Here is a 13411-nt window from a genome sequence, read left to right as displayed (position 1 = left end):
TCAGTATCAGAACTTTGTCCTTGCTCAAATCCAAGTCCACTGGAATCTCTATTCTTCCTTTGTCTCTTCAATAACTCATCTAACTGTGCTAAGCTATTCTTGAAGTTTTCTTTATACTCACCTGCAATAGTTAAATCTTCTCTCAGAATTATTATTTGTCTCTCAAGCTCTTGTTCATTATTCTAGGATTGTACTAAATCAATTCTCAACATATTATTCTCATAAACCAACCTACCACATTCTTCAAAACTTCTTAGTCTTATAACTTTTAGACAATGTTCTCATTACTTTTCCTACAACTTCACTTTCTTCCATTGTTACACCAATACATTTGATCGCATTGACTACCTCATTCACTCATTGCATGTAAATTTCAATGTTCTTGTATTTAGACATCCTCAGTGTCTCAAATATGTGCTTTAGATTATAGATATCCTCAATGTCTCAAATATGTGCTTTAGATTATGCAATTTGACTTTCTTGGTATTCTCATCTCCTTAATAAATGCTACTCAATTGTTCTTGAATTTACTTTGCACTTGTGCATCCATCGATCTTAAAGATCTATTTTTCACTCAAACTACTAACAAGTATATTTATTTCCTTGGCATTATTTTCATGATTCTTGACCTCATCCAGAGTATCAAGACCACCAATTGGAGTAGTATAAATAGTCTTGATAATGCCCATATTCCAAGCCATGGAGAATTCAAATGATCTTCCATCCATGACTTCCAAGCAGAGTAATTTATGTCATCAAACCTCGGTGCCTTCAAATAGACTTCTAGCACCATCCTAGACATTCCTCAAGCAATTAAGATTATCTTAGAGAAAACTCACTCTAATACCAATTGTTGAACACACCATATCACTAATAGGGGGGTGAATCAATTCATACCTTAAAACAACTTAATTATAATCCTTTATACTTCAAACCACAATTATCTTTGAAATTATTAAACATGAAAGTAAAAAGAACAACACAGTCAAGAAGACCAGATTTAAGTGGAAAACCCAAGGAGGGAAAAACCATGATGAGAATCACACTCACAATATGAATAACTAATTACAAAGTTTTAGGCTCAAGGACAAGGTGCTCATTGCACCTGATTAGACTTGCAAAACTAAGGTGCACAATCTTAGAGAAAGATATAAGTGACTTCCAATATTGAGATGCACAATCTTAAGGAAAGATACAAAGAACTGCATAGAATACCAAAGGACTCACTATCTTTTGGCAAGTACAATGAAATAATGAATTGTAATTAATAAGATCTCCTAATTATGAAACTATCCTTGAACTAATGTATCAAGCAAATAATATCATGGAAAACATCTCTAACTTCATTACTGTCTCAACATATTGTCCCACTAAAGATACGATCATCAAGCTCATCGCAAAATGAAATTTTCACTTTATTTTCTTGCACATCAATCACATCCAATTCACAATAATTCATACACAAATCACACATACACACTTCCTTTTAATACAATGTTATACATTGAAACCCTCAACTAGGTTGGTTAGAAACAAAATATACATGAATTACGTAAAGTTAGCCACCAGACCCAAAATTCATAATGTGCTCCACTCTAGGAGATAAAGAGGACCCAAATAGATCATAAAACATCTTTCTAAGTTGGTTCCAATGGACTGCACACACTAACACTTCCTCCAAAGTCGACATCAAACGTAACATGCAAAAAAAAAAAGGAAAAGCGTTAACCAATCGGCCCAAAAACATAACCCCGTCAAAATACTCAATGCAAATCTACACACACCACAATGAGACCCATACTAACAGTCTAACTAAACATTCAATTCATATATAGACCAAAAAGTATGATCCAAATAAGATACACCACCCGATTCAACCGAAAACCAACATAGCTAACAAAACTAAACACAAAACAACATAAATTCACTTGTTAATCGAACCAACACTAGAAATTTGAACTAATACACTATGTGAACCATATGAACATGTCCTCCAAGTTGCAACACTTGAATCAACATAATGGATCAATGGAGAGCATTATCCAGACCAGTCCTGATAGACAACCTTATTGATAGCAAATTGCCACAAAAAACTACATCATCTGAGCAATTGACGACCTAAATAAATGATAGTGCAACATCCACAGAACATAGACATTGTATCTAGAACTGTAAGTAAACGTCAATAACTAGAGGAATGCAGAACATTCTTCCATGAAGACATTTAAATATTGTTTCTTGCATATTGTAACTTCCACTATAGTAGCCTTCCTAAACTGCCTCATACTAACTCAATATCACCACTAGACAACATTTGAACACTCATTCCCAAACCATCTACAACATCTACACAACTAAACAATATCAATGACAACACTAATTACATTGGCATCAATGAAAACAAGTTTGATATCAATAACAAAACAACAAGTTTCCAACATACTTCCCTAATTACTAGATGGAAAATACAACAAGAGTGGCAAAGAGATCATATCATTGAATGCATTAAAGGAAAGGGTAAAACCTTAATAGCATTGACAAAGATGGGAGAACAAGATAAGATATCATTGAAGCCTTGATGACCAACCTAATTGAGAATGTAGTTCAAGGAAATGATGATGAGGTGGTGATAGGGTTTGAAAAATATTGGAATGGGAGAATGTCTGATTCTTTGGCAGGGATAAATGTGCAGTTAATGTATGACATGAGATTAATCCAAAGTTTAGCACAATATTATGAATTAAACATAGGGCAAAGACATGAAGAACATTTTGATATAGAGTATCTATATAAGTCCCAAATGGTTGGGTGGTAGCTAGTAGATCACTTTGAAAAACAATATATGATGATAGTTTTGATCGCTTTGGATAAATACATTGCTAAAGTAGAGTTTGAAGAGTGACTTGAGGATTTTAGAGTATTTGCATCGAACCAATAGGGATCCTAATTACAAGTGAACAACACAAGTAACCTCATCGTTAAAGATATTCTAGTGGGGATTTTGACGATTAGTGCACATGTAAGACATTGTTGACTTGGTCAACCTTCCATGTTTCCTCAAGAATATTATCTATTCTAGCTATCATTTCTTATCCTTTTTAAACTCTTAGTGGGTCTTGTGTCTCTAAAAGGCTTAGAGTAATATCATTTCATCATATTAGAAATTATAGAATTTTGTTGACCTCATAAGCTTATTTCTTCTAAGTTCAATTCCCTTGGTTTCTTTTCGCATACAAAACTCAATTTTCATGTTTTTTTGCATGATATAAAAATTGGAAAGTATCATGCCATTGAATGTGATTGAATCGAACATTGTACATCTAGTATCATGTCATTGAATGTGATTGAATCAGACATTGTATATCTATTGATTTTTGAAAATACAAATCACTATGCAAGTTAATGCTAGTGTAATTTGTCAATTTCTCTTCTTAATAGATTTTTTCTTTAGAAAATTGCACAAATTTGTATGCAGTTATGAGTAATTTTTTGGTTAAAACCAACTTTATTCATTTCTAATTTATTATGTCATGAGGATGTGCATGCTTATAATTATGAATTGTAAGCAGTAGATATAATATTCTTTCCCTAAATCATCATTTCTCATTTTTTTGAATAATCCTTAAAATTAGAAGTATTCATTATATGTACATTGAACACATTATCTTTGTAAGTCAGTTTTTTAAAATGACAAGATGAGGACAAGAACATTAGTTCCCTTTGTGAAAAAAGTACAAAACAATGAACCTTGAATGACCTTAGTAGGTCAATACTTGATCATCTTGAGCCTTGAGATTAGAATTTACCTAATTTTACAAGATAGATAAGTTTTGTTGTTAATAATTCTATCTGATTTGAAGTGTGATACATGTGAGAATAATAAGAAATTGGTTTCATATAAACATTAAATTGTTGAGGTGTGACATTTACAATGTCAATTCTCAAACAATATAATATTATGTTAGCTTTCCCTCCAAAACAATAGCAGCTTGAGTAATTTTTCTAGAAACTCTCCAAATCTCATGTTGTACATCTATGTCACCCACTTCATTTGAATTTCTCTCACCTTCCATTGCATCTATTACTCCTGGAAATGAAGCAAAACTATATTCATTGTTTTGAGAAGGAGCATATATCTGGCACCCAAAATTAAAAGACAATCCAAATTTTGATTTAGTTGTTAGAAGAGTAAGAATCAATAATTAAGTAAAAGATTAGAAAGAAAAATAATAGATAACATGTGTCGTGCGCTCATACCAAATGCTTAAACCATGACCTTCCCTTAAGGCCTCGTGAATCCAAAAATGCTCGCTCGGTTAGCATTAAACGATCATTAAAGATCCTTCCCATTAGAATCAAACGAGAATCTCCTTTATATTTTCTTAATACCTATATAAAACATAAATTTGAATTTGTGTAGTCAAACTTTTAATAGATTGAAAATAAATTATTGAATATTTTTTCCTTCAAAAATTGTATGATAAAAGTATCCAATTATTATATATTATAATTTGGGTAAATATAATAAAACATATTAAATTATTGTTTACAACCATAATTAGTTATACATAATAAATGTTGTATATCTAAAAAAATCAATTTATAAATTTGTTTCATTTACTAAAATATTAAAGTAATCCTCACCTTTGCTTCTTGAGTAGTGTTATAAGCAACATCTAGAAATTTCTTTATAGCTTTATGGATGGGTTCAATAGTTATACCCTTGAAAGTGCCTATTTTTTCTTTAAGTGACATTTCATACCTCTGTCCAAAATATACCTCATCAAGTTAGTGATAAATATTAATTTTCTTAATAAAAATTCTAAAATATATTTGTCTAAATAAATTAGGTCTTAATATAATGCTTTATAAAATCAAAAGATTTATTATACCTGCAACTCATTTGCATAGGCACTATAGTCAAAGGGAAGAATATGGTCATCAGCAAGACGAAGGGCAAGAAGACCCCATATAGATGAAACTGCATTCGTGTAAATAAAGAGTGATTTAGTATTTCTATGTTTTATTAACAGTTTTTAAAATGGTACAATTGAGTGTACAAACCTGCAACATGCCTTTGAAAAAGTGGGTCTCCAAACTTTTCCATCCATTCAAAGCGATCATATATGGTATGGTAAACTGGATAAGCTACATTAAGCAAATTTATCCTTTTAGCCACTACTAATATCCTCTTTCATGCACACTAATAAAAATAATGCCTTGGAGAAAGATCAATGCAAACAAAGCTTTAAAATAGGAAGAAAAATAACCTAAGAAAATATTGGATAAAAAACATTTAAGAGCAATATCGTGCAATTATTTACTTGTATATGTGTTTATTTATATATGCAGATGCATACATATGTGCATGTATGTAAAGTTTATATATACATACATATATTTGTGTATATATACATGCATTCACATGGTTGTGTATGTTAGTTATTTCAAATAAATAAATCTAAATCATACATACATTCACCAAAATAAATATCTATTGAAGGCACTCCAACATGTTGTAAAAATGCTGCAAAATCAGACCCACTTCCACCTAACCTGTCAATCTTTAACAAACACAACAATTATAAAAATCAAATCAAATTAAAAAATATATTTATATAATATTTACACTTATAAATCTTAATTTCCATGCATCTAAGTTAAACCTTAAATTGAAATAAATAATTACTTTACTCACCTTCACTTTCGTTCTACTATTTGCTGCAGTCCAAGACTCATACACGGTCTTATATTTCGAATCAGGGTCTTTTACCTGAAAAAAACAATAATTTAAATAAGTATTCATGGAAAGATAATATTTTAGAATATTAAATTATAGTAATCTATTTTAAAGTAGAAAAGACGCACAAATATTAGTCAATAGAGCTACTATTTTCACTGTTTGAAGCATCATAGAAAGAGTTAAGGATTTTTATATGATTTTAATTTAAAATATATTAAACATATTTTATATGTAATGAATGGAAATATAAAGTTTGTTTTGTTTATAAGCTATTTTATTTTTTAATTGAATTTGTTAATACCAGAATTTAATTTTATATAAGAAATTTGATTGAAGGTGGTTAGATTGAATTATTATTTTATATTGGAAAATAGATTGAATTCTTTTTAGATTGAGTCTCTTTGAATAGAACTTTTTCAGAATTAAATGAAACTTTCAAATATGATATTTTCTTTCTTTTTATTAAAGTGTGGGCAAAAAATTAATATCACTTCAACTATATCGAGAGAAGTTATTTGCAAATGTCATTTTACATCATGTCATAATATTAGTTAACCTCGATATTATATTTAATATGTAAATAAAATTTTAAAAATTAAGTCGTAAATATGGATTTCAAGATGTGATCACACATGTTATGAATTACATCTTTCGGCTCAAAGATGTAATTCATAACATGTTATGAATTTTTTTATTTTTTTTCGACACTACTTTCGGCTCAAAGAGGGACAAAGAAGACTAATCATTTAGTATGGGTCATCCTCCTCAAAAAAGAATGCCATTAGACAATCATTTGTAAGTTCTAACATTGAGTATAACATACAATCTTATTATCTATACTTATAATCAACATAAATTAAAAAATATTAAATTAATATAAACACTTCAAAAATAATTGTTTAAAATTTTAAATTATTTTATTTAATCAATAATTATGGTAAAACTATAAAATTCTTAGAATTATATCCACACCTTATTAAAACATACAACAAAATAGTATAGATACCTTATGTTTTAACTTTTTATTAATATTATTTTGTGTAAAATTATTTCACTTGTTATATACATGTGATGTGAAGTTGTAATGTTGTAATAGATCTATATTAATTGAACTATATGATTTATATCTTAAGTGTTTCTGTAGTGTTGAAAATTGCACACCCCTTCGTAATTTGATCTACAGTTTTTGTAGCCACTTTAGTGTCCATTCCCCTAGCATTTGAGTAGGCTCATTTCAACCCTTGCACTCAGGAGACCCTTCTAGCAGCTATCCTTCTACTTCTATTTCCTGTTAGCTGCATGTTTTCTCTTGTCACTTGTCGTTACTGAGTGTGATTTGTTTGGACACTAGCACGTCGTGTGGATGTTCGTGTGTTGCACATTCGTCCCACGACATCTTAATGTTCAAATGTCGGTTTTGCACATTTCGACACTTGTCACCTATCTTGGTCGGTGGAAATGGCTCTAAATCTTCTAAATGGCTCACCGACCTCTTCTTTCCCTCCTCTTCTCTCTTTTAAATCTATCTTTCTCTTCTTTCAATCTCTCTAGATTCTAGACACAATCTTTCTTATTCTTTGAGCTCTCGTAGATTTCTCTTGCTCTTTCTTGCTCTTGCTACAATAGTCTCTAGTTTTCTACAACACTCTCAAGCTCTTACAATAATCTTTTGCAACTGTCTTGGCTTTATTATGGATATATATGTATGCATGTATGTATGTATGTATTTATGGTGCACTAGCAATAATTAGCTCTAGAAGTTACTCTCTTCATAACTAACTTTCATTAGGTAGGTGTGATATACTTTTACATGTTTAACTTGGCTTTACACATTGGGATCTATCTTGTAAAATTATGTCAAACAATGGATGTATTTTTTTCCTAATAGGAAAGAAAATACCCTAGAGAGTATGATTGTAGGACCCACCCAAAATTTTATCTCATGTTGCATAGAGATTTTTTTGGAAGAGAGGTCTCAATAAGTTGTGGCTTGGCTTTGTGATGTAGAAATAAAAATAGTTTTAAGTCAATTAGATTTTTAGGTTTGTACCTACTTCTTCAAAAGAGTTCATAAGTATTTGCAACAACACAAGGATTATTGCCTCAACACTCACAAGATTTATACAATGTAACTAATTTTAAGATGTTGGCTACCAAACATGTAAATCACTTAGAACTTTATGTGTAGAAAATAGAAATTGAGAAGATGATCTAAGAAATGCTTGACATTGAGTAAGTAGGCCACTTTTAAACCCTACTCCCCCTCATAATACTATTTCACAAAAAATCTGGTTCATGGCCATTATATGTGGACTTTCACAATCTTGATAAAATTAATATCAAGGACAAGTTCCCTATCTATGTCATTCGTTGATTATGAGATGAACATTTCATGGGCCCCATTTTTTCTCCATGGTTTTATTTATAACTTGGCTACCTTTAGATTTGGGGTTCACCTTGTGGTGTAGTGGTCTAGTGGTTGCACTGCCCCATTTTTTCTCCATAGATTTATTTATAACTTGGCTACCTTTAGATTAGGGGTTCACCTTGTGGTGTAGTGGTCTACTGGTTGCACTGTTAATGGTGCAACCAAGGTTTGGATCCCCGCTTGGCCCAAATAGTGTTAATGTTGGTTTGGGCCCACCTTGGTGGACATGCAAGAGTAACTAAGTCATACCCTCACTACCACCTCACTTGGTGATTTAACCAAGCTAAAAATCCATGTAATCGATAAAAAATGGCTACCTTTAGATTCATTTGGAGGATGAAGATATCCCTGAGGTAATTTTATAAACTCATGAGGGCTACTATGAGTACTTGGTGATGTCAATTGGCCTCACAAATACACAATCTACATTCTAGAGTCTAATTAATCAAATTTAATGTCTATTCCTTTTGAAACTCATATTGGTCCTTAATGAAATTTTCATCTACAATAAGACACAAGGAGAACATCTCACAAAATTCGACCAAAACCTATAAATTTTATCAACTAATAACTAAAAAATAGTATATTAAATACATCTTTTGAGAAGTGGAGAGAGCTTCACAATGGTAGGAAATGTGTGCTCCATAGTGAACTATGGATTGCATGATTATGTGATATTGGTCTTAGCTCTTTATTTAGTCACACTCTAACTGTTCGAAGTTGTCCTAGAAATAAGTTACAATATTATAGCTATAATTAGAGAAAACATAGTTGAAGATTTCATTGCCTAGAAGTGTTATGATACTAAATGATGGAATAATTATATTTTTTTATTTTTATTATATTATTCTATAGGTTAATTTAATAGCAAGTATATTGATATTTTGTGCATATAGCATAAATATATTTAACCTTTTAATAAAAATATGTAAATTCTTAATTCAAATAAATCTATATAACAATATCACAACCTATTAGTATTCAATATCTAATATATAAAGGGTAGAATTTTCTCATTAACTAAAACAAAATAAATTATTTTACTAATTTAAGTTTTTTTTTTGCAATTAACATCCATCAAGTTGACATAGGAGATAGAGATTGATTTTTCCTTGTACACTTGAGCTTCTGTGAGAACATGAGGGCTTGAACATTGGCGATTAAAAGGACCACTAAAGATATCAAAGGTAACAACTGTAATGATGGGGTTGTTTTTTTCTTGTACAAACCTCTCTAGAAATAGGAGGGGTTCATAGGAATGTCCTTGTTTACAATAATGATTATTTTGATCATTTAAATATTGACACTCTTAACGATAATTAATTATAATAAAAGTAACAATGGTGAAATGATTTATATTGATACACCATCTCATGTAAATAATTGACATGTCATTGTGTCCATTGTTTAAATATTATATGTTGTAATATCTTAAATTGAACTTACAAAACATCAATTGTTTTATGTTTGTGATACTTTCTTAAATTAATATCAATTATAATGATGTACTTGTTCAAGATCTATATAGTTAATACACTTTTTGACACAAAATAATTATTAATTTTTAAAGTCTAATGCACCGTACACTTTAGTTTTATTATATGATTATCTTAATTAAAAAAACTAGGATAACAAAATCTCTAACATTAATAATAGTTTGTAGGAAAAAATACAACTAGACATTGCCTAACCTGACCACTGTTTAAGGTCAACCGTCTCTGACAAGCATGCTCCTGGGCTAATAATAATTAGCTTTTCTATTTCTTCGGTTATTTTTCTGGTTTCGAGCTTCTTCTAACTCCTCTATATGATTGTACAGCCGTCCTTACCTGCTGCTACAGTCTGATCTTCGATCGCGGCCTATTTTTCACAGATCTTCTAGTACTCATTTCTAAACTGACTTTTTTTTTCTCTTTTCTTTTATAAAGTAGTTTAATAAAAACAGCACAAGAATTTGATAGAGCAGTTCTGAATAAAATTGTGTATTTATTCTCTAATAAAACAATTTTATGATAAATGCAAAGAATTTGTAAGCTTTGAGTATTCTTAGATTGTAGTTTTCCCGTAATATTATAAACTTAAACAATCAAATCTAAAAATCCTTCAACTGATATTATGAACACAGAAATTCTGTGTCTGTTAATAAGAAATTCTCTAGAGATCCTCTCGTGGTGTTCTTATTGCAATTGCACTGACAATTTAAGAATTTATGTTTTACAGATAATTTCTCATATAAACTTTTAAAATTATAAATTTACTCCACCCATTCTTTTTAAATGAACCATCGGTAGGGTTTTGTATGCACCTGTTTGGTGACTTGAATGAGAAGATCGTCTAGTTGTGGCGTAGCACCTGCGAAGAATCCTGGCCCTTGAACAGCACAATCAACATTCAGGTAAGCAACCGCTTTTGCATATAGGTTGCCGAAATTTTGCTCAACCCATTCGGTTGATCCTATCTGCGACACAATGATAGCATGATTATGGAAAAAAAATAGAATCTTGCACACACTATTGCATGTAATCTCACAATCCAAAAGATTGCATACACTATTGCATGGAATCTCACAAACCAGAAGCTTTCATACACTATTGCATGTAATCTCACAAACAGCTCACTTATGTTTGAGCTTAATACAGTAGACAGATAAAACACAGAAGACATTACCATTCCATATTCTTCTGCATCCCAACTGCAGAGGACTATACTTCTCCTTGGTTGCCATCCCTTCCCAAGCAGAGCACCGAATTTTCTAGCTATCTGTAAGAATATTCATAGAAAACCCATATGAGAAACACCAGAAATTTAACTGGTAAAACATTACAGAAAGCAAAATACATATGTATAGTTCTGACCTCCAAAAGAGCAGCTGTACCACTATTAGGATCCACTGCCCCATAAGCCCAAGCATCCCGATGGTTTCCAAGAATGACAAACCTGGGTATTCACCACACCATCACCAAAATATATTGTGAAAAGTTTCAGTGACTTCATTTGGTGGTCAGCACAAGGAGATTAATGCATACCTGTCTGGTTCTTCAGAGCCCCTGATTACTGCAAACACATTTCGAATGGTGGACATTGTCTGGTTAGCCTGCAGACAAAAGTGTTCATCCTATGAGAATCCAAGCAAGTGCCTACAAGTATAAATCCTTTTGCAGAATGACTGATATGACTATGGAGGAAAAAGTGGAAACAGGGCATATCATTAGCTGAATGCTGACATGAAGTTGACCTATAAGAATGACATAAAGCAGTCACCACTACATTTTTACTGCTAGAATTCCTCTCTGGCACTAGCTATGGAACCTTAGCAAGCTACTGGAATACACCCATAATCACAAAAGTAACATATTTAGAAGAAATAAAACGAAAGCTTGGCTTACCACATAGCTAAAGTTGAGAACGCCTGGCCCTCTCCCCACACCCTGAATGTTTAATGATCCTCTCCATTTAGAAGGAACAGGAGGGCCTAGAAGTGAGATAAGAATATGTTGTGCTTCCTCTGCAGAGATGGGCATAGAAGGGATGCTTGGAAACTTGTCTGCAATACCTGATACTCTTTCACTATTGTCAGTGCTCGGCCATCCTGGAGTAGAGGGATCACCCTTTCCTTTTATTACAGTTCCAAATTGGGCTCCATCTGGGGGCAACCACTTGGACTTGGGGAAAGAGCCTTGTGTTCCATTTCCACCGAACTGCTGAGGATCACTGTACATAATGACAGCAATTGCACCAAATTTAGCAGCAGTTCTGACAACAGTTCCCCTGTAGACATCACCATATCTGGCAATCACAATGGCTCCACTTACATTCACACCCATCTGTGCAAGCCTTCTGTAATCCTTTTCAAGTCCATAATTGACATATACCACCTCACCAACAACAGTTCCAGAGGGTGATCCAGCATGGAAAGGTTGCATTACTAATTTGTTGTTGTGGCCTTCATCCAAGCATACTTCAATCTTTCTTTCTGTTGTGGGTGAGGACAGGAAGAGAGATCTAGAGACTGGGTAAGATAACAGAACCTTGTAATCTACTGAGTGTACTGAAAGCCCATATTGTTGAAAGTGATTTTCTACATACAAAGCAGTTTCCATGTCTTGGGGTGTGCCTGCTACATGTGAACTTCTAGTGAGCTCCCTGAGATCTGTGGCTATGGTGATGTTGCTTCCTGCATTGACAAACCAGTCATGGAAGAAAGAAGGGTCCTTGCTCTGGATCGACCTAGTACTCTGGGAATTTGTTAGGTGTCTGATCAGAGTTATTAATCCAACAAGGATTACAATTAGAATTATGGTTGCAGTTCCCCTGATTACACTGCGATCACTGTTTTTTTCTTGAGTTTTATGCCCTCTTACTTTATTAAGGGGCAGAGATTCTTCCATATCCACTCTGGTCTCTGTCACTGTTGCCATGGCCAGGTCTGATGTTTTCTCCGAGGAAGCAATACTCATACAGACCATTGTGGTGAATTACTCTGATTCCCAAACATATAAAAAAAGAGACTTGAGTTACAGAGATATAGATATTTTTGTCCTATAAAGTCAGTAACTAAAATTCAAACTTGGGAAGATTACAGCTACATAGTAGGTGATTATCACATGCAGGAAAAACTTAAACCTCTCACCAGTCTCACAGAAATCAAAGCTTGCCTTCAACATATCAAATTTATAAGAAGATTTGTACCTTGTACATTACATGACACACAATATCTTCACCAATCAGGATGCAACACCTTAGATCTTTTATGCCAACTTCAATTCAAATCCAGATGTAAGAGGACTGAAGAAATATGCAGAGCCTGCAATGATGCAATGTAAGAGATCTAAAGTTAGAGAGGATGAATCTGGAAGGAAAGTCACCGAAAAGCTATTTGGTTATTCTAGGCAGACGTTGAAAAAAGCTCGTCAAAGTCAGGAGTTAGTAATACTTACACGTCTAAATGTTTTTGCATGTATAAAATATAAAAATAGTTCACAGTGATGGGACTTAGAGGCCAAATTGACAATGTTCAATATTGCTGACCCTTCAACAACTGAACCTATACGGTGGACATTTTTATTTCCTTAACATTTCAGCCAAAAGGTGGGCTGATGACACGAATAACCATAGTACTAACAACCCAGGAAAATATGTCCCCTTGAATTTTAGCTAATACTTCTAGCATATGAAGAGTGAAATTCGTTAAAAAGACAAGAAAAACTCTGTACAGATTGACTGCAAGACAGACACAGACA

General features: G+C 32.5%; 1 protein-coding gene across 3 annotated transcripts; it reads right to left on the bottom strand.

The window, feature by feature from the left end:
• Nucleotides 1–3744: 3744 nt before the first annotated feature.
• On the bottom strand, nt 3745–13081 carry LOC131052757 (probable glutamate carboxypeptidase LAMP1). 3 transcript variants are annotated; one of them, XM_057987356.2, is made up of 13 exons: nt 12861–13081; nt 11558–12651; nt 11198–11265; nt 11027–11108; nt 10839–10931; nt 10477–10629; nt 5699–5773; nt 5477–5564; nt 5065–5148; nt 4893–4981; nt 4645–4764; nt 4258–4389; nt 3745–4136 (listed from the first exon to the last, which is right to left on the bottom strand). In XM_057987356.2, the coding sequence occupies exons 2-13, from the start codon at nt 12635–12637 to the stop codon at nt 3957–3959; spliced, it is 2244 nt and encodes a 747-aa protein (XP_057843339.2). In that variant the 5' UTR covers nt 12638–12651; nt 12861–13081; the 3' UTR covers nt 3745–3956. The 3 variants fall into 3 exon arrangements, with proteins under 3 accessions (XP_057843339.2, XP_057843340.2, XP_057843341.2); XM_057987358.2 differs by having other exon boundaries at nt 4004–4087; XM_057987357.2 differs by lacking the exon at nt 12861–13081 and having other exon boundaries at nt 11558–12839.
• Between the last annotated feature and the right edge of the window lie 330 nt (nt 13082–13411).

Source organism: Cryptomeria japonica, chromosome 6 (genome assembly GCF_030272615.1).
Source record: "Cryptomeria japonica chromosome 6, Sugi_1.0, whole genome shotgun sequence".
NCBI classification, from domain to species: domain Eukaryota; kingdom Viridiplantae; phylum Streptophyta; class Pinopsida; order Cupressales; family Cupressaceae; genus Cryptomeria; species Cryptomeria japonica.
Note: the sequence above shows the minus strand (reverse complement) of the source record. Positions and strands in the feature narration are given on the sequence as shown.

Coding starts and splice junctions, on each gene's coding strand:
- LOC131052757 (XM_057987356.2), bottom strand. CDS start 12,637: ATGGTCTGTATGAGTATTGCTTCCTCGGAGAAAACATCAGACCTGGCC. Junction 10,630..10,838: donor ATGCAGAAGAATATGGAATG/GTAATGTCTTCT, acceptor ATTGTGTCGCAG/ATAGGATCAACCGAATGGGT. Junction 4,137..4,257: donor GGTCATGGTTTAAGCATTTG/GTATGAGCGCAC, acceptor TTTGGGTGCCAG/ATATATGCTCCTTCTCAAAA.